The sequence below is a fragment of the Pteropus vampyrus genome, unplaced genomic scaffold, assembly GCF_000151845.1.
Source record: "Pteropus vampyrus isolate Shadow unplaced genomic scaffold, Pvam_2.0 Scaffold280, whole genome shotgun sequence".
In the NCBI taxonomy this organism is placed as follows: domain Eukaryota; kingdom Metazoa; phylum Chordata; class Mammalia; order Chiroptera; family Pteropodidae; genus Pteropus; species Pteropus vampyrus.
This window is the reverse complement of record NW_011889061.1, coordinates 361,123-383,820: the sequence shown is the minus strand read 5'-3', so window position 1 is coordinate 383,820 and position 22,698 is coordinate 361,123. Positions and strand designations below refer to the sequence as shown.

The 22,698-nt window shown below is 37.2% G+C and overlaps 1 protein-coding gene across 1 annotated transcript in view; it reads left to right on the top strand.

The window, feature by feature from the left end:
* The first annotated feature begins 679 nt into the window (after nt 1–679).
* The window catches only part of CNBD1 (cyclic nucleotide binding domain containing 1), a 134,156-nt gene continuing 112,137 nt past the window's right edge, over nt 680–22,698 (top strand). Inside the window, exons 1-4 of the mRNA XM_011375929.1 lie at nt 680–767; nt 13,406–13,478; nt 16,782–16,895; nt 20,916–21,074. Coding sequence (XP_011374231.1) covers nt 680–767; nt 13,406–13,478; nt 16,782–16,895; nt 20,916–21,074 — 434 coding nt within the window. The remainder of the gene's footprint in view (nt 768–13,405; nt 13,479–16,781; nt 16,896–20,915; nt 21,075–22,698) is intronic.

The window sequence follows — 22,698 nt, the reverse complement described above, 5'->3', positions numbered from 1 at the left end:
CTGCTCTGCCCTTTATGATCTTCCCAAGTTAATTACCTCTGCGTACCTTAGTTTTCTCACATATAAAATAGAGCTAATAAATCGTCCCTACCTCGTGGGGTTGTGAGAGAGAAATATGTGTGGGGCGTCTGCTGTCTTGCAGAAAAGTGATCATTCGGTGCTGGTTATGTTCTCACAATCATGTTTATTGGTGTGTGGTAATGGAAGGGATGTTTTTACTCTGCGTATGTAGCCGTGGAGAGAGGTATAAATATCCCATTGCAGCTGCTACAAAAAGGCTCTCTGATACCCAGTGGAAACAGTAGTAGATAGGAAAAGGGCTCTGCGCTGTGGAAGACAACTGAAGTGGATTCTTCCATCTAACCTGGTCTCATCATGTTTGCTGTTGACTCCTGTATCTGCCTTGCGGATTATAATTTCTTTCTTCATTCCTGCCTCTCACGGAATCTCACAAAGCTCCCTTCATAAAGTCCCTTGGACTAGGCGGTGCGCTTTCTGGTCTAGAGTCCCCTTTGGGAACTGTGGTGCACAGGGTATGTGGACTGTGAGCGCAGAGGTTCCGTAGTTCTCAGCCTATCAGAGACCACCTTGGGATTCTGCTTTATGACGCCCCAAGGAAAAGAGAAGCCGTTTGCCTTCAAGTAGCCTCTGACCAGCTAGCTGCCTTTGAGTCATCGAGATGCCTATGTCTTCTCTCTCATCAGCTATTTTGTCTCACATGATAGCCATAAATAATGTGCCTCCTCCTCCACTCCGCAGTGTACCGGGTGAGTGGGGACCACACCGAGAATCTGTCATTGTTTTCACTGGTACCTACCCCAGGTATAAGAAATGGGGCATATTCTGCTTTGTCTACCTGAAGCCATTCCAATTCTCTAGATGTCAAGTCTTTCACTTTGTAAGACGAGCATCTGTGTGAACTCCCAGAGCTTCAAACAACAAATACTCTTAAAGAGGAGAGAAAACAAAGACGTAGAGAGGTAAGGTGGCTCCTCAGTGGTTAGGCCCTTGCTGCTGGCAAGTCTGCTAGTGAGCGCCCAGAGTCAGTCCCACTGCCTCAGGGAGCTAACTAATACTTAATTTTTACTAGGAGAATTCTCATTCAAACTTTTCAAGGAGAAAGACAATTCCCATTGCTCTTGGTCTGAAATTTATTCTCATTTCATTTTACTTTTATTTTGTAGTCATTGGTTTATCATATCAAAGGAATTACAAATATAGAGTTAAATATTTTGTAGTTTATACAATTGACAGTAATTTCTTATTTTATAGAGTCAATGTAAACCCAGAACATTTTTCTCAAGACTTCTTGTTATAGCCATCAAACACATAGATCTATTATTTGATCAACAGTATACTGATTGATAATATGTAATAGTCCTAGTGATAGTTGAGATTTAACACATCTTTTAAATAACAAAGGTAATAATTGTGACCCTTTCAACTTCAAAAACATTGACTGTATTGAATATGAAATAAATGAATAATAAATGAATGCATATTGACTGAAATAAAGCATTTACTTTATTAAATATTACTTTATTGAATATGGGTATTATTTTAACAGGGTAAGTTTAAAGTATTGATTTAAGAAGCTAATGCATCTATTTTATATTTCTGTGAGAGTTATCTCTACTTAATATACTTTTTAAGTTAATGGTAAGAGTCTCCAGGGGAAAAGGTGTCACAGGTAGCAGTTGATACCCTTTCAAGAGGTATACTTATGTTTTGAACAGTATTAGACAAAGTTCTTATATTAAACCAAATTCATTCCTACATATGTTACTTTTATTTGCTTTTATTATTATGAAAATATTTTTGGATGTAGTCAAAGTTTTGTATTTCAGTGCAAGTGAAAATAAGTATTAATTGTAATTTTGACAAAACCCACAACTTATACTGCACAGGTTTTATTTGTGCAAAAGAAAAAAGGTCACCCTAAGCCTACTTTTTTTTTTTTTTATCAGCCTAGGAGACACAGTAGCTGGCAGTTAAAAGATCAAATTAATTTAGAATCAATGGGACAAGGTATGTGCCACCCTCTGTAGTGTCTCCCAAGGACACTTAGCTTGTGTGAAGTGATTAAAAGATGAAAAATCAGGAGCAGTTTAGATCTCAGAACTGAATGGAGCATAATGAGCGTAGGAGCTCCCGACTTTCCTGTCAAAGGTTCCCACTTGAGGTTCCGTGTCTGTCACTTCTCTTTGGAGATGTGTCCTGCTTGCTTAGTAACCATGTCTTGGTGTTAACACTAGCAAATTGGCACTTTCCCTTAGCAAACTCTGATTGTCACTACTGAAGCAGTGATCTCATGAAAGCGAATGTGAGGATGCTTTTAGTCTATAATGTGACTGGACCTGAATTATAAAGGAGATATAAATGGGGGTGATTCAGAATGTACTGGATATAAATAGGAAGGCTCAGTTAAGGACCCTACAAACATCTAGCCATTATATACCTCCTTGTTTACTTTGAATGAGCTTAGTTAGGTTATAGTTGGTCAGTCTTATTTACCTTCTCTAAAGTCTGTATGTGAGTCACATTTATTGAGGACTTTTCATAGATGTTGTATAAACATTTTGCACATTACATTGTCATTTCATTCATTTCTCACAAGAACATTATGAGGTCTGTTGTAGGCATAATAATGGCCCCCAGCGATGCCCACATCCTCATCCCCTGAGTCTGTGACTGTGCTCTTCCACATGGCATGGGGAGGTAAGGCTGCCGATCAGATAACCTTGAGATGGGAGAGGATCCTGCATTACACGGTGGGTCCAGTGTAATCACAAGGGTTCCTTCTTCTAAGTGGAAAAGGGAGGCAGGGTCTCAGTGATGCCAGCTGACAAAGGCTCGACTGGCCATTGCTGGCTTTGAAGATGGAAGGGGTAGGGGACACGAGCTGAGGAATCAGGCACCTCTAGGAGGTGGAAAAGTAAAGGAATGAGTGCTCCCCCAGAGCCTCCAGAAGGAATGCAGCCCTGCTGGTATGTCGGCCCTAGCCCAAGAGACCTGATTCGGATCTCTGACTTCCAGACTGTAAGGTAATACATCAGCGTTGATTCAGGCCAGTGAGTCTGTGGTAATTCGCTGCAGCAGCAATAGGCAACTAATAGGGTCCATTTCACAGTTGGGGGTAGTGAGGCTTAGGTTTCCTGCCGAGGCTCACACACAGTCATCCCGTGGTGGAGCGCCCTGTGTCCTCCACATAACAGATTCTCTTTACTCACAAAACGCTGGCAAAGTCAGCGGCCCTGGTGTCCTAACCTGAGGCCCCGACGTGCCCTGCACATGTCACCAGCTGGATGCTGTCTGTGCGCTTGTTGCATCCCGCTTGTCGGCTGCTCAGGCACTCTGGACTTAAGGGAGAGAACATACCCCACTTCGTCAAACACTCCTCCGTCCTCTCTCCTTACCTGAAATTCAACTCACAGACATACCAAGTCGTTAAGCTTCTTAGGTCACTTGCATATTTTTTCTTTGAAATTTTCAAGTCTTTTCCTGTTATAATTTCTCTGACTTGTGTTTCAGGATTCTCACAGCTTGTTAGGGTTACTAGGAAAGATGACTGATCTCAATCAAAAAGACACGACACTATTCTAGGTGGGAATTGTTTTAAAGACCTTACAGTTAGCAAAGCCTACAGTAGTTTTACCACCTGCATGAAAGCATCTGGTGTAGACATTGATTTCCTGGAGAGACAAAAGGAAGAAAAATGTCTTAAACATGTTTAATAGGACCCACAAAGCTATCCTTTAGCTTTTGGCTGGAGGAAACCCCTTTTATACTTATGAATAGGAATATGGTCTAAATAACTTTGGTTGGGTTCATATGCTATGCTTCTATTTTCTTCATGCTTATTGGCTTATCCTTCTGAGAGAGGACAAGTTCAAAAATGGACTTTACATTTTGACTACTAGTTTTTCTGGGAGAAAGATTTCTGTGCTTTAACAAGGGGTTTTGTTGTTCTGTTATTCTAGTAACAAAAAGAGTTTCAGCTTCACAAGATATTTGTAGGTACATTTTGCTGTTCCAACGTATGAGGATGTAGAAGGGGAAAAAAGCGTATAAGAGCAGAGAACTTCAAGGAATTTAGAAACAAGATAGTACTCCTTCCACGAGTGTTTTCCTTGGCTCTTCTCTCATTTTATGGCGCACATTTACAGAAAAGCTGAAAAACTGTCATCATTCCTAACACTTCAAGGGCATTTCCTGTAATTTGAGAGTCTTTCAGTTCTTTGGTAGCTAAAGATTAAAGGAGTTTCAAGGTATAGATTTATCTGGAAAAGTGAATATTGCTCCATTTTAAAGTTTTAAACCATTAAACCATTCAATTCTTAGGAGTGCAAATAAGAAAAAGTGGGGGTCGTCCCTGGAGAAGGAAGATGGAGAAGCAGACTAATTTAAGAGAAAAAGAGGTTGAGAAAGAGAGATGAGAATGGATAGCTCACGGAGGAGTAAGGGACGGAAAGGGCTGAATGTCTGTGCGCGTCTCTCATTTGTGTAATTGATGACAGTCCCCATGCACATCAGATGATTTAGGAAAAGAAATACTGGAAAATTATTTTCTCAACTTTATTTTTCAGTGTAGAAGTCATTTTTTCTTTTCTTTTTTTTAATCCAAAGGAGAAAAAGGTGTTTTATTGACAAAAAGCATTTCTTCTTTTTTCTTTTTACTGTTATAACTACCTCAATGTACTTGTACTTTTTATTAGAAAATCTTGAGTAGCCTTTAAAAATTAAGTTATGGCAACTTAAACTGGAGCAGGATTGTGACAGGGGGTTCAGGCAGGTAAATTGCAGTGCATTTCAAATCAGATCTCCCCACTAGAGGTCACCCTAGGACACCCTCCCTCCCCTGAGTGCAGGCATCCTGTCTCAGAAATACTTAGGCATTAGCCTTCTGTGTCAATCCTTCAGCCATCTAGACAGGCCCTCGTTCATCAGTTCATCTTTGACTGAAGGTCTCCCCTCCGGCAGGTGGTATAGACTAGATTTTCTGATACGGTGCTTTAAAAAGAAATTCGATCATGTGAACTCTCCACTTAAAAGTTGTCAGGGTCCTACTCTCCTCCCAAACTTAGGTTACAATCCATTTTCCTCAGTCTAGCATTTAAATTTTTCACGATTTGGCTAAAATCTGTCTCATGTTCTAGACTTTATATTTCCATTGATATAACTTACCACTGTAGCAAAAATGCTGTGATTTTGACATCCTTTGAACCCACGTGTAATGCTGCTCAGGGGTTCATGAGGACTTCCTAGGTTTCATTAAGCATTCAGATGGCGATATTTGGCACGTGCTCCGTATGTAGGCTAGAATCATGATCTTCCAGACAGGCCACTGCTCCTCTCCTGGGAGCAGTTCTCACAGCTGCCAGGGCAGCAGCCCACAGAGCCCTCTTTGAACACCCTCCCCCTCTCCGTGGTAGTTCAGGTTCAAGGTCATGAGAGTCACATAGGACCATTGCCGAATCCCTCTGGCTTAAAAGTCTCCTAGCCCACAGGAGCCAACATCTCTCATAAAAATTCTATAGGCATTATTTCCAAGTCCTCTGCAAGGAACTTCTCAAGTACAAGTATCACTGTGCCCAGGGAAGCCCATATCAGTGGTTCTCCATCAGGTCTTGCAGGTCATTTGGTTGTGCCTAGTCCAGAGGAAACTGGCAGATTAGAGGTCATTGTTATCCTAAGCAGTGTTGCCTAGCAACCTACTGACACTCTACCTTCATCTAGGCTGTAGGGAACAGAGCTGGAGAGTTCCCATTCAGAGGGGAAAGTTGCTCAAGTCATACCATGCTGCTCCTCACCACCGTCTTGTCTCTTAGCTCGTGTTGCCTCTTGGGGTCCCTTCCCTTCTCTCTGCTCTGTTTGCTGCGATCACTGCAGTTCTTCAAAGTTCTACTCAATGACTGTCATCTCCACAAGGACTTCCCTGGCCTCTCCAGCAGGAAGTAATTCCTTCCTTACCTTTGAACATCCTTAGTGCTTCTTCTACACCCTTCCAATTATTCTTGTCACCTTTAACCTCACACAGGTACCTTATATACATGTGCCTTAAGGTCATGACTCTTATTAGATGAATATCTGGAGATAGGTGGTTACCTCTTACATGTCTTTATAACTCCAATGCCTAGCAAGCAGATGATCAGTAAATGGAAACAAGAACGAACAACTTTCACAGTTTATGGGAATTTGGGTAAATAGGTCTCTTTTGAAAGTTATGCAAATAAAATACGCATCAGGCACAAGAGAATACTGAAAAATTGAGTCTTTCTCCCAGCCAGTATTTCTTATCGTCAGAAGTAGCTATCATGAAAAAACATTTTTCTTGAAATTTTTCATGCGTGTTAATGTATACATGTACGTATGTATATATACATGTATTATACACATACATACCCATGTGTGCATATGGAAGTGTGTGTATTTAATCTTGTTTTTCAATACATATGGTATGGCATTTTTGTTACCTTATTTCATACCTTTATTTTTTCACTTAACAATGTTATATATCGTGAAAGCTTTTTTACGTCAACACATACATATGTACCTTATTCATTTTAGGGGTGTATTATATTTCCTTGTTTGGATACACCAAAATGCCACTTATGAATGTGCCAGTCATTAAGCTAGTGTACCTCCTCTTCACCTGCCCCTTCAGTGTTCTGCTTTTTAAGACTGGGGCTGTGACTCTGCAAACCAGTTTTTCCCAGGAAGCCAGGTGGCTTCCTATTAGGACCTGTCAATAGCAGGTGTTAGAGGGAGTTTGGAAGGCAGGAGGAAAGTTAAGGAAAGTGTTTATGCACGTGTCTTCTGTTTCTAGTTTGCTTTTCCTCCTTGTGAATGTCTCTCTCTGGCAGTGTGTTTTTCACCTGAGTAGTGGCTGTTCATTGAAGCAGCAGTAGTTAATTCCATTTGCAGTTGTCCCAGCATCCCCAGAAATAGTCCCATCGAACCCACTCCAGAGTCCAGGGCAAATCTCGTGTCCTGCTTCAGAGGTTCAGGCCTTGACTTCACAGGGCCACTGCCCAGGCTTTGAAGTTCTCGTAACTCAGTCTCTTCCCTTTGTTTCACCAGCAAAAGTAGAGGTGGTAGTTGCTTTCTGCGTGATATTTGGTGTTCCCTTTTTGCAGTGCAGGTCTCTAATACCTAACTGATAGTTCTTTGTATTAATTTTTTCCCACGAGATTTATTGGTGTGGTTTCTGTCTCCTTACTAATGCAGTGGGAATCTGTTTCTAGTTAGTTTAGCTCTTAAAATCAAATCAAAATCCTCACATGCCTTTTCGAGTTTGTAAGCAAGTATATTAATAGAACTTCAAGCTGAAAGGATGTGTGCATTTTAAATTTTGACAACTATTGCCAAATAGTCTGCCAAAGAGGTTATATGGATTTCTAGTCTCACTATCAGTATATGCGAGTGTTTGTCCTGCAGTGGCAATACTAATATCATGCATTATAAAACAAGAATTTTGTCAATTAATTGAAAAGAGTTTTAATTGCCCTTTAAGTTTGCATTTCTTTAAGAGTGATGTTTAGAATATTTTCATGTATTTGTGGCGATTTGTATTTATGTGAAGAGCCTGTTTATGTCCCATTCACTGAGTTTTTTTTTTCCTTTTATTTGAAAGAACTCTGTATAAAAGAAATTCACACTTTGGCATATACTTTACAAATATTTTTCTCAGTTTGCATTTTTCTTTTGTCTTTATGATTTTTGTGCCATATAAAGGTTTTGGATTGTTTGTTTTCTGTTAACAATTCTTGCTTAGACTGTTATTCTCCATGCCAAGACATAAAATAATTCTCCATGCCAAGACATAAAATAATTCTCCCATATGTTCTTTTAGTATTTATACAGTTTAACTTTTTCATATTAAGCTTGTTAAATGTTTGATGCATCTGGAATTTATTTTGGTTTAGAATAGTGAGGTATGGATGCAACTTCATGTATATATGGATATATTTCCAAATGAAAAACCAGCTGTTCTAACTCCATTTGTTGAGTAATGATCTCTTTCCTACTAATTTGAGAAGCCAGTTTTTATTATGTGCTAAATTTTGTATGCATTCTGTGTGCATTTCTGGATCTGTTATTTGCTGTTTCCACTTATCTGTTGTCTATGTATGCATTTGTGTGTTGAATTGTTAAAATTTGAGGTATTATAATATATTTCAGTATATGATAAGATTTTTACTGACTACTTTTTTAACACACAATTTTGCTATTCTCCCATGTATATTTTTCTATGTGAACTTTAGTAATATTATACGTACAAATAAACATTTTGATATTTTAATTGAAAATGCGTTAAATTCAAAGATTGAGACAATATTGAATTACAAAAAATTTAAACAATTTTTGAAACTCACATAATCTTATAGAAACATTGAAAGTTCAGTATAAAAAAACTCATATTTCTAGAACCATTCGATACTTCATCATCCTTAAATATTTTAGTGTGTATTTCTTAAAAATAAGAACATTCTCCTACATAATTAAATATATCTGACAATCAGGAAGTTAACACAAATAAATTACTGTAATTTAATTCTTAGACCGCTAGATTGAAAATCTGAATTTAGTCAATTGTTTTGATAATGTTCTTTATAATAAAAGGAGCCAATTCAAAATTTCATCTAGGATTTCATTGTCTTGTGTCTTCAGTCTTCTTCAGTCAGTTTTCCCTGCCTTTCATGACCTTGATGCTGGGAGATTACAAACCACTTCTTTAGTAGAATATCCTTCAGTTTGGTTGGTCTGATGTTTCCTTGTGATTAGATTCAAATTAGACATCTTGACAGAAGTGTCAGAGAAGTAATTGTGTTCCATCTCATCAGGTGGCTTGTGATTTCACCTTGGCCCACTATTGATGATATTCACTTTAATCGATTGATCTTGAAGGTGGTATGTTGCTGTAAATTTACTCTTTTCTCTTTCAAATTAATAAGTATTTTGTGAAGAAGTATTTGAAGGTATTAAAATATCCCATATCTCATAAAATATTTAATCAATCAATCAATAGCAAATAAGTATAAACTTATGGTTTCCTAGTTTGTTCAAAGTATTTTAATGAGTTACTATCATAATATATTTTGATGCTGGAATCATTCACTGTTTGGCCACTGGGCGCACCTTCAGGTTGGTTTGTCATTGCTCTCTGACACAATATTTTTCAGGCTCATCTTGTGCTTTCCCCATCTGAGCCTTGGAATTCACCATTTTCCTAAGGAACCCTGGTTCACTGTAATGCAGAATTGTGTTTAGAAGTCAAGATCTAGCTGCTATGTGTTCATTGATATTAGAGTGTCACTGCTCACAGACCCTCTCAGTGGACAGATCTAAGGCACACACATTTACATTTATCTTTGTTCGTTTATCAATTTATTTATATTGAAAACCATGAATTTACACTAATTCTTCCAATTCTAATGCAACACTACAGGGTTCATTGTGGTCTTCTCTCTTTCTGTATTTGTAACTCCATCCTCTGAAGTGAGAAATGTTGTTCCTGTTACCTTTTCTGTAATACCTGTGATCAGTTCCCCCGTGTGTAGCCAGTCTTCCGAATTCACTGCTATGCCATTCCCACCGAGTGTCCCACATCCAGCACAGGCACGTCCCTTCCCCTCCCGTCTTACATGATCACTCACCCTCCACCCCGCTTGGCCTCTAATATTTTGCACTGGCCCAGCCCCACATATGGTACCCTCCACACCATGTTCTTGGCCACTGGGCACCCTACCTTCCATCCCCACCTCTGGGCACCACTGATGCCTCCCTTCCTCCGCTGACCTAGTGGTTCAGAGAAAGGGGCAAGCTACTGGGTATTTGTCTTTGTAATCAGCCATTTCACTGAATATTCTAATGGATTGTAGTCTAAGAGGTTCTGCTTTCTACTTATATGGTTATAATGTTAGCAATGATTTTTGTCTCTTTTGTCTAATTTTTATAACCTGTGAATTTCATTTATCAAATCACATTACTCAGTATTTCCAGAAATGGGTAGCACTAGTGGATATTTTTATCTTATTTCTGAACTTGTTATTTCTAGTGTTTCAACATTAAACATAATTCTGTCTTTTGGTTTGGTATATTTATCAGGTTATGAATAGAAATGTTTTCTACTTAAATTATTTAAAAACAACATTGAATTTTATTAAATATTTTTTTCTGTATCTATGGAGATTATGATTTTTAAAATTTTGACTTGTGGTAAATTATACGGTTATATTTCATAGTTCCCATTTCCAATTACTTGGCTAAATCTACCTTTATTGTGTGATATCACTCTGTTAATGGGTTTGTGGGCACTATATATTTAAAATACTCATTTTTATTTAAAAAGATCAGTCTCTGGTTTTCTTTTTCATGCTGTCATTGTCTTATTTGGGTACCATTGTTTAGCTTGCTTCATCAAAGTAATTTGAGAGCTCTTTTTTGTGTTTTGAAACATTTAATTGCCATTAGAAATATTTCTTTGATAAAGATTTGATAGAGTTCACCTGTGATAATACCTTTGGTGCATTTGTGTGTGTGTGGCAGAGAGAAATTACAGTGAGATTATTCTCCATTTCTTTCAGGGCAATTATTTCTGTTTTCTCCCCCTTCCAAGGTCAATTTAAGTAATCATTTTCTTGAAAAAAATATTCATTTTTATTCAGAGTTTTATTTGGGGATATTCTTGCATGAAACACTCCTTTGATTTTCTTTATAATATTTATAATTATTTCCCACTTTTATTTCTGACATTGAGTACTTATGACATTTTTTTTCCTGTTTAGATAAGTTAGTAGTTTATTTTTCCCTTCAAAGAACCAGCTTTTGAATTTACTTTTCTAGTTTTTCCTATTTCATAAACTCATTAATTTCTGCTTTTCTATTTTCTCCTTACTATTTCCCTCATTTAAAATTTCTTTTTCTACCTTTTCTGTCTGGCTTATTTTGCCTAGCATGATTTTCTTGAGGTCTGTCCATGTTGTTGCAAATGGCAGTATTTCATCTCTTCTTATGGTTGAGTAATATTCCACTGTAGTGACGGAAAGAAATCTAACTATGGGAGGAGAACACACAATGTGATATACATATATGCATGCACCTTACTGAAACTTACTGGATTTCATTAACCAATGTTACCCTTAAAAATAAATTAATTTTTAAAAAGATTAAAATTTATTTTTCTAAATTTTTGAGTCAAATGCTTAATTCTTTTTATTTTATTCTTTCTCTTTTCTTGTGATATATAATGGGCCTTATATTAACAAAGATAATTGATTTTTCAATTGCACCATGGATTCTAGTTTAGGATTAATTTTGTATCCATGCTTTTATATCAGCTTCTAATCCTTTTTCAAGTTTACTCTGGTCAAAATCCTTGATTTTATCCCCATTACAGTGTTAAGCCCCTTTACATCTGTCAAAACTCCGACTAAGACATATTCATGAGGGGAAAACAAGATGGGGATACAATTGTAAACTTAGTACTCTTTGAAACTCTCTGAGCTTTATCCCTGTGTTAAAATTGATCACCAGAAAAGCTCAACTGGTATTTACAAAGCTGCAATTTCATGTTGAAATCTTTTGGCTTTTTCCTTTTTAATGAAACTGCTTCAAAGACAAAATCCATTACGTTGCTCAATAACCTTTATGTAGAGACCCTTGTGACAAATATCTCTCTTGGAAATGAGGATGAGTGAAGAGGACATTTTTTAGTGATTGTAGAGTGTCCTTTTAGGCCGTGAGTACTATCTAGCCATTCTGGTTTTGAGATTTCTTGGCTATACCAAGCCTAATGTAAAACTTTACTCTCAAGTGCTGTAGCTTTTCTCGGACAAGGTGATTTTTCAATTTTTCTGTTCTAACAATTCTTAGACTTATAACATTCATTCTACGATACTTTTTAGTTTTTATAAGCTGCTTTAGCTGAGGGATGAAGATATTTACTTTTTCAAAGCCCCTTTTTAAATCAGTATTTCTCAAACTTTTTTGACCTTTTTCCACATCTCTATGGCACCACAGCCTTTCCTGTCCACACCAGTCACCAGGTCTATGTCTGACCCTGTACTAAACTGGGCCAGGAAAATGCACTAAACCAATAGTTAGCAGAAGTATTTTCTTAATCCATGTATCTAAAAATATACTATCATTAAGATTTTATAAAATATTCTATATCAGAAATATTAGTATACTAAAAGTATTTTTGATATAATCTAGCTGTAACTTGGCTCACCTAAAATATTTATTCCATGTGATGCTAGAATGCAATTACATATATCTATTTTTTTTTGTTTCTTAAGGCTTGACGGAGTAATGTAGATAAGAAAATGCCTAAATCATATAATTAGTACTTTCAAATTTATTAAATGGTATGATTTTATGTGGATAGCAAGCAGTTTTTTGTTTAAATTTTTCTTACTTCAATTTCATATTTAGGAAGCTGGTATCTATTACTGATGATTAATTTTTAGATCACCAAAGGGTTAAAGAGAACATGAAGTTTTATGATTCAGTAACCTGAAATTGACCTGGGTGGCTTTGGACATGTCGAGTACCAATTCTTTGTTAAGGGGATGTAGTCAATGAATACATTTTAAAAAGCTTTAGGAATGTGTTAAGCCACAGTGTTTTCAGTGCTTTTCACTGAAGGAAGGAGTAATGCGTGTGCTGGTGTTGTTCCTGCGTTCTGTTTTGTGGTGTTTCTCACAGTAACCATTCTCCTGGAGTAAGGAGAGGGCCTGTGACACGAGTGCTTGCTGCTGTAAGGATGCTGATCATGCTCACTGCTCTGGCAGTTCTTTCCAGCACTGAGGGACAGTCACAATTACTTTTCCTTTTGGCTATGACTACTGTCTTTCTGCTGCTACGGATCTTTTGTGACCTGCTTACGCTTGAACTTCAGAAGGAATTACACACTGAATCCAGACACCGAAGGTGCTGTGGAATGGGACTGGCCCAGGATGGGGGCTTGTGCAGGGATGGGTCAGAACTGCCAGTGTTGCGGAGAGAGAGGCAGAGACAGAGGCCTCAAGGAAACTCTTTTTTGAATTGTCATGTCCAGACTTCACCTTCTAAAGATAGAAGATAAGGTTTGTGAAAGGCTCACTTCCAGAGGAGCAACAGGACATATCACACTCCAGCATTTACTGGAATTAAGCAAACAATACCAGCCCAAATTTGACGCCAATGAAAAACATTAAATTCTTTCCTCATTCTAATCACCTTATTTAACTCTGCTTGCACGTCAAACGAAGATTGTTAATATATAATAATACCTCACTTTCATAGTCACAGAATTCTTTTACTATGATGAATGTTTGCAATTAAACTCTATTTACACATTTGGTTAATAAGATTACAGAAAATTACTTGCATTTTTAATTGATTTTTTTTTTTTTTTTTGCAGGCTTGAAAATGTCTACGCACATTGATTACGGTCAGTTGAATGCATTATGCAACAGGAGTGGACAGCAAAGCTGGTAATATATTCACGCATTTCTCTTTTTGTCACTCAAATGAATATTACTGTGTTTGTTTCATGGATAAAGTATAGTAATGAACCATTATTGACTCTCATAGATACCTGATTTACCACGCAAATAAAAATGTTTGAAAACTGGAGGTTATTTGCCCAGATTGAAGAGACAGAATATATATGTCACATTTTAGAGGAACAATTTTGTGTGAAACAAACATAATTTATCCCTAGCTGGGTCCTCCCTAGTACTCTGAAAACAGTCATAGGGGAAAAAGCTTTAAATGTGTTGTGTGTTGGTTTGATATGATTTCAAATCCACCTGTGTTTAGGACTTATATGAGATTGTTTTAATCTTCCTGCTTATGACTAAGACAAAAAGAAGTCGTTTTAGAAGTAAAGTTGTTTCGGCATGAGTGAATTAGCTGTGTCAGGATGTCCTCTTGTTGCTGTTGCTGTTGGTAAGGACCCCAGCTCAGCTGCTGAGGGGCACAGCGGGGCTCATGGGTGAGGCCCTGTGGAGAAGCCGCCAGGCCGGGGGATGTCTGGGCTCTAGATGCCGGAGGCTGTGGGCGCTACAGAGAGTTTCGTCTGGTGGCGGTGGCGTTAACCCGGGCAGCGGTCTCGGGAAGCGAAGGGACACCCGCTCCTGCCGTGGCCCAGGGGACTCTGGTCGGCAGTGGCTCTACACCATGCAGCAGTCCCTGGGGTGACAACCCTGGGAGCAGCCTCGCCTGCGCCCACACGGTGCCTTCGCCCCCTAGCACAGGGGACTCGTGTCACCCCTGGCAGCTGGAAGTCAGCTCTTGGTGCTTAAGGCTGGCTCTTCTGAGTGCTTCCTATAGAAAGGTCCACCGCAGCTAAATTTGACTTTCTCAACCCTTGCCTGGAATACAGTGTGACTAATCTATCATTGCTTTTGAGGATGTTATTTCTTTATTGGCTTAGGGGACGTTATCCTGTATGCTATTGGCTTGTGAAATTTATGCAGGGAACCTGCGTTAAGTAAACTGCTGGCACACACAGACTCAGTCTCTGAGCATAATTTGCCACTGAAGACAAAAGAGAATGGTTGAAATCACAAATCTTTACTGCACAGGAGATGCCTAGCTGAAATATACTTAAGCCAAAGAACTGGGAAATACATGGTTCAAAGCTCACAATTCCTGAGGTATATTATGCTTGAAGATACGTATTTTTTAAATTTATTTTCTTGCCAATGCCTTCACTCCGGTTGGAGTGTTGAGTGTCTTTAGTATCCATCAGTGTCCACCCGCCCCCCTCCCCACCCTCCCCACACACACACCTTCCTTCACTGAGAGGACCTTGCCTCACCTTTATGGGGCCCTGAGAAAATGCTCTTAGGTACAGACTTTCTACTTTAAAACATCTCTGTATAGCATCCTCTTAACTCTTCAGATTATGTCTATGTTTTTATTCATCTTTCCATTCCTTATTTCTCAGAGAAAGAGAAAAAGGCATACTTTTTTGAAATTCCTTGGATTTCTCCGAAGAATGCCTTTTTTCTATGTGCTCCTGCCTCCTCCTCACTCCCAGTGTCTTTCAGTATATGGTAAAGAATTAAGCACTTGCACTCAGGTTGCCTGGTCTGAACCTTGGCACAGCCATCTTCCGGATGTGTGACCTTGGACCACACTCTTGAACTTCTTCGGGCCTTTCTTTATCTACAAAATGGGGAAGATAGAATATTGGCTAATATAGAGTTACGTAAAGGCTAAATGATCTGATACATATAAATACCCTAGACGAGTGCCTGGCACATAGTAAGAACTAACATTTTTTATTATTTAGTGGGGCAGTATATCCAAAATATTAAGAAATGGGTTTTGAAGTCAGTTCAGTTTTCATCTGTACCCTGTGTCCTCCACATGAATTAGGCAAATTATTAAGTTTTCAATTTCTGTATGTGTGGAATGGGTGATAAAGTATACCAGTCTCTCAGGTTATACAAATATACAATGAGACAAAAACAAAGTAAAGATCTTACTTAGCACAATGGTTGGCCTATAACAAGTACCTAATACATAACAGGTAAGTGTGTAAAATAGATGATTGTGGAACGTGAGTTCTAAATAGAAAAAAAAAAAAGGAAAAAAAGAAATCTTAGGAAAGCTTCCAGTGATATCAGTGGTTGGATTAAAAAAAGTGTAGGTTCTTGTCAATGTATTTCTATAGTAAAAGAGTAGGATTGAAAATGCTGAACGTCATGTCAAATTACATTCATGTTGCATTATTTAAATTCAGTTAAATAGTATTCTTAAAGTATATTTGTTTTATGTGTAGGATTAAATAGTTGTTTTAGAAACTTTGGAAAAAAGCTGTTATAAATATTTTACTATGTGTCATTATTATTTACATTGACAATGAAATAAGAAAAGCCTCTTAAGCATTTTTATATTCACTGCTATGAGACAAATATTGACTAAGATATTTGTCATTATTCAATTTTAAGTATAATCATTTTTGAAAATTATTGAAATAAGCTGTCAAGATGAATGTTTAGCATTTTAAAAAACTGACCAACTTTTCATAGTGATTGTCGATGGAAAATTGCATGAGGCAAGGAATTTCCAGAAATAAATGTCATTACTTGACACCGAATGACAGTAGATCTTGTTGTTGACGTGTTTAATATTTGCAATGGATTGAAACCTGGCTGCAAGTAGGAATCAGCTGGAGGAGGAGATTTAAAGTAGAAAAGCACACCCAGACTCCACCCTTGGTTGATCTTGCTTCTTCAGGAAAAGCGTCAGAAATCTGCACTTATTAAAGTACCCCAGATGATTCCAGCGATCTGCTGGATTTAGGAAATGCTGGTCTTTCAGTCTCACACAGCTTTGTTCCAACTCTAAAAAAGTACTGCATGAGATTTTCATTAATCATTGCAAAGACTCAGATAGTTATACTTTCCAGTAATATATTTGTAAACTATATGTGAATAATTTTGGAGGAATTTTAATTATCTTGTATATTTTATCCAAGACTTTAATCAATTACAGAAATAAAAGTTTTAAGAAGCCTTAGCTTAAAATTAAATTTTAATGTTGACATTGCCATAAATTTATTTAATAATCTTAAAATATTTCTCACTGAAGCACACTATAGACAATTTTTATAGTGGGTATTTTAAAAGCATAAAATGTTTATGTTTCATATTTTTGTTATTTGCTTCTTAGAATAAGTAGTATAGAATTAAATCGTATGAATTGAATTAAAAATCTTTCCCTTGGAAGCTATTATCTTATCATAGTTACAATTTAATTTCTCTCTCTCTTTTTTTTTAAAGCGGGAGTGCTTGCAGTGTCCTATCAGCTCACACTAGGTTTATGAAGCAATATCCTAAAATATTTCTGAAGAAAAAAGTCAGACTGCCTAAACTTTTCAAACAGGAGGGAAAAAGGTAATGGTGTCTTCTTTTGACAGAGCTGACGTGTGTGTGCATGCGTACAGGAAAGAACAAATGGAACTCGAACATGGGCATCATTTTATCAGTTCCCAGCACTCCATGTTGGGAATAGCCAAAGAGCTTGAGGTCAGCAGGGAAGGGGACATTCATATACTCACTTTGGAGGAATGTTAATTATGTGGTATGATAATTGGGACTAATGAATGTGTGAGTATTGTCATTAAAATGAATGAACTAGCCTCATCTAATAACAGAGAAAATACTCTTAGAAATGAGAAAGATAATATAATAAATGACACAGAGAAAACTAAGAAAATTGTAAATTATGGTATAATACTTTATGTAACAAGGCTAATTGGATAATCTAGATGTTATTGGTTAATTTTCTAAAAAAAAATATATACTAAATTTATTCCAGAAGATAGAAATTTTAAAAACTGATGGTATAAATAGAAGGTGTAAAAAGTACTCTTCAAAAGTATTTTTGAAGCAAAAAAAGAATTAAAGTGAAAATTAAAGACCTATAAATGATATCACTAAAAGTTCCTTTTAAGTAAAGGTAATTTCTATGCAATTTAATTTTCCTAGAGTTTACACAATGGAAAGTAGGTTGTAAGTTTGCCATGGACATATGACTCTGATATCAAAATTTAAGAATAACATAAATGAGAAATACTGATTTTAATTATGACTGTGTAGGCAAACATACAAAATAAATTATGAAGCAATACAATAGTGTATTAGCAGATTTATACTTCATGGTTAAATTGGCTTCCTCTTATGAGTATAAAGGAGGTTCAGCATTAAAAAGGTATTATAATTTTATAATCTTCGTAGCTCAAGGAGAAGCTATGTGATACTATCTGTAGATGATGAAAAGTCATTTAATAGAATTCAGTATCCATATCTCACAGTAAAAGTAAAATCATACTTTTATCTCTCATGTGTGCAGTTAGGTGGCTGCTGAGAGATACAAACACTTATATGTTTAGCCAGAAAGAAATCTACATTAAAGTAGCAATAAAAATACCTTAAACCGAATTAAAATAAATTTTATAAAATGTATTAAGAAATTATAAATCTTCTCTAAGCTTAGTTTATACTGGTCCCTAATGTAATGTGATGTACCCAGAGACGCCCAGAAGGTGGGAATAGAGCTCAGGTAATTTAGAGGTGCTTTTGGCAGAATGAAATCAATGAAGGAAGATGAATTAGCAGACTCTAAATGCTTCTGCTATTAAAATTATTCATCAATAGCCTTTATCCATTGTTATCGTCATATTCAACACTATAATTCATCATAACACAAATGTCATGTGACAGATACAATAGCAAGACTTTGAAGAATGGCACGTGCCTGGCTGTGGGCATTTGGTGAGAATGCCTGATGTCAGGGCACTTGCTGAATGGTGAAGGAAGACAGTCACATGCAAGGAGAGTGGAAGAAATGCTTCACGAACCGTTCGATCCGCCTGGAGCAGTGCCACGTGAATGGAGATGAGTGGGAGACCCGGTTGAGACGCAGGGAGCGATTCCACTTGAGCCAGGAATGTGAACACAGGGCAGGAACGAGATCGAGGACTGCTTGGAGCTGTGGTCATTATCTAAAATTTATTTTATTCATGGATCAACTAGAGAGAAACTAAATTTTTGGTATAATCACAGATACAGTTAATCGAAGGGACAGAGACACTGTTTTAAAAAGAGCATTGAATTTTGACCCAGAAGACTTGGATTTCAGTTTTCGTTTTGCCCGAAAGCCATAATGTGACTCTAGAATAGTCTCTGAACATTGACTACAGTTTTTTAAAAAATTATTTATTATTATTATTTATGGCTACAGCACCTGGTCTTCCTAGGTGATTTCCCATCCAAGTACTAACCAAGCCTGACCCTGCTTAGCTTCCAAGATCAGACATTGGGCTTGTTCAGGGTGACATGGCCATAGACCATGGACTATTTCTCCGTGCAGACACTAAATGCTTCAGTGGGAGGGATCGACCCTCAGGCTGACCTCTGCAGCTGAGATATCTCTCCCGATTCTTTACTGCCCCAAGGGAGTGTGGGACCAGCCTATTCTGCATCTCCGTACCTCCTACCAGTCTCAAGGTGCATTCTTCTATATGTCCTTAGTTAAAGGACTTCTGGTCAGCTAGACTCCACGTTGTTCTCAATGATGGTTGTTCTGTAGTTTAGTTGTAAATTTGATGTGGTTGTGGGAGGAGGTGGGCACAGCATTTTCCTGCTCTGCCATCTTGACTGGAAGTCCTCACTCTCCACAGTTCTGCCACAAAGTCTGCCATATCTACCTCCACTTCCCCTCTAGAAGATAAGAAAACTTTATACCATTTGCATTTGAGAATTAGGGCTGGGTAGGGGAAAGCAGCCAATTGCTTTATATCTGAATTCTCATCATTGTTGAATTTTTACTGTACTTACTGTCGTAATCTATTTACAGGAGTAAATAGGGATAGAGTTTTAAATAGGGTTCAAGGTCTCTGGATGGAATGGCTGAAGTTCTGTGAACATGTGGAAGGAGAAATGTTTGGCTTTTAATATGGCTGTATAAGTTATGCCAGAGTATCTTCTTTCTGTATATGTCAGATAAATGTTTTACTATTAAGCTTTAATATTCTGTGAACTTGAGAGAGATTTTTAAAAAAGAAACCTTTTAGCTCTACTAGCTATGAGTGATTAGACAAATTATATAAATTCAAGCTGTAAGTTCCTTATTTTATAATTGGGGGGTGGTATTGTTTATCTCACATGACTAATATTAATGAGATGCGTGTATAACGTTTTGCAGAGTAGCCAACCATTTAAGGACTGAAGGATATGTTAGATGTTAAAGTGTGATGTTATTATGAACAAAACATCTGCAATGGAGTCACTAATGTCAGGGGGCTCTAAGGTGGAGTCAGGAGGCCACGGGGGAAGTCAGACTTATGCTTTTGAACTTCTTTTTAGTGCTTACTGCAAGGCCACATTTGGATCTTACTTCCCTGTTTCCATGCCAACACCTACCCCAGAATCTTGCCACCTGGACCTGACCAGTCATTTTTAGACTAGTCTGAATGCCATGTGTTAGATAGCCAACAGGAAAAGTTTCAAAACAACTTGTGGGTTTTGCCTATATAAGCTGGTGTTCTTTGTCTTCTCTGGAGCACATTTCAGGTTTCCTTTTGTATCTGCGACACTCAGATTCAAATCCCCAAATACCCCAAATAAACTTTTGTTTTAATTTGAAGCCTCAGTTCATTCTTATTAGACACTGTTGTCATCATTATTTCATATAATGTTTATCTTATATTTAATTTTATTTTTTCTCATCTCATGTATATAATTAAAGGTGACTAATCTATGATCATTTGGGTTTTTATTGTCTCCTCCACTATTTTTTTTCTTAAGGATGGACAACATTTGTTAGATTCTTTGCCCTTAGGTTTTACGTGACCTCTTAATAGGAATGATTGGAGCTGGAGAATGAATGGGAAATGGTCATTTATTCATACATCTCTCGGGTACCTAAGTGTATAACATACTGTAGCAGACTAATAAAGTATGGTAGCTGCTTTCAAGATGTTCATAATTTACGAATTTAAAAAACAAAAGTTTTTAAAAAACCATTTGTATCATTAGTGCTAAAAAAAACACTGAAAAACAACTTTGGGTGTAAAGAGAAGGATTTTAACCATTGATTTGAAATATTTCCTTAAATTATGTATACCTGACTAATTATGAAAGATGTTTCAATCACTTTGGACAGTTATATTACCTATAATCAAATTCTGCATGTAGAAAATATTTTATGTATGCTAATTTGTAGACTTAACAGAGCGACATGTTTAACTGCACTACTGATGACTGAAAAGAAAACTAAGACATTGAAAAAGGAATATATTAAAATGACAAATGATCTCAGAATAGTGCATTTCTACTCTTGACAATAAAAGTTCATGTGAGTAATTTTTGCGCAATATGCAATACCATAAAATATTATGTTTCTTTTTTCAGAGAACCTAAAGGCACAGAAGAAAGTCAGCCCCAACAGTCTGATGCTGAGTCTCATAATATAGCTGTCTATGTTAAAAAAGCACGAGGCGGCCATACTTTATATGGACCCAAAAAATACGAAGAGAAGTTAGAAGAATTCCTGGCTATCTTAAAGAAATTGTAAGTATTTTTAATATGTTACTACTTGTAGTTGAAGAATTCTTTTAAATTTTTATTTTTTTTTAAAATGAGTTGCTTGCTGCTAAGTGTACTGTAGTTGTGAACTAGCACTAATGGTTGATCCAGGAGAGATGGAAGTGCTGGAGCTTTGTGTCGAGGTGAATGCAATTCTACATAGCATTTTGTGGATATATTGGTAATCTATTCAATTATGACACATTTTAATTTTAAGTTGCAAGCAAAGTAGGTGTTATTTACTGATTATGTTAAATCAAAATTATATTTAAAATTTCCTTTCCTTAGGGTTGCTTGTTGGTTTTTCACAGAATTTAAACTGCCTTTCCGTCACAGGGCTTTTAAATAAACTTACCTCTATTCCCTTTAATTTCCTGGAGTGCTTTGTGCTATGATTAGAACATAATTGCCTGAATGAGAAAGAGAAGGAGGAGGAGAAGGAGAAGGAGAAGGCGAAAGAGAAGGAGAGAGAGGGCATTAGATCTGGGCGGAGTCTGGTGACCAGAGATGGTATTGAATTTATGATTAAAATTGAAGTCGAAAGGGTATCATGGGAAAAGGTGATATTGGAATTGAGATTGACAACAGAAAAAAAAAGAGCAAAAGTGCCAAGACTAGAATTGTGCCTGAATAAAAGACCAATAGCATGAATGAGAAATTAAAAATCTGGCATTTATATTTGGAGAAATAAATTAAGAATCCTATGGTGTAAGAACTTCAAAATCTAATTGTAAATTTGAGAAAATATGAGTAGAGCTTTCAGGAAATTTGAGATTGGTCAGATTTGTGATGCTTTTGCTTGTAATAACAATAAATGAACAAATATAGCAAATACTAGTCACTTTATAGGGAAGTGGGTATGAGGGTATTATCCAGAAGGAAGTCATAACCACTTGCCATCCAGGGGTATGATGAAACCGATAAGCTGTAAAATAGGAAAGTTAACTAGAATGTGTTCAGAGAATGTGTTAAAAATATGCACTTTAACTGGTAGAAAATCACTAAAGCACTGAAAGTTATAGGAGCTATAAGATGCTTCAGCCACTTTTATTCCATTAAACCATCCTGCTGATTAAAATTGCACTGAATTGCTATTTTAGGTGTCTAGACACCCATGAACCACTCACTGCACATTTCAGATTGCACTGGGCTGCCGGCCTTTCCAAGGTGATGGTAATCCCTGTCTTTCTGAAAAAAAAAAAAACAAAAAAACAACAAAAACAACAACAACAAAAAACAAACAAACAAACAAAAAAAACAAGGCAGCGGTTTCCAAATCAGACAAAGATTCTGATATGAGATGCAGGAGGAGCTCCAGTGGCTGTGGTGTAAAAACACTGGGAGGTAAAACTGAGAGTGAAGTCAGAGTAGAACCTGCGAATGGACGAGGGTCCAGTCCCACGTTTGCATGGGCTGCGGTGACAAGCAGGAGCCATGGTAGGTGCCATCCTAACATGGAGGGAGGGACCCAGGAGCTGCTGCGGTCCTCTCTCAGAGCATCTCCCAGTGTGGAAGCGAGAGTCTCTCTCATTCTGCTCCGATGCGTTCTTACATAGCCTGGCAAGGGCCTTTGTGTACCTAACCTTTGCCATATTCTGTGGGTCGGAAA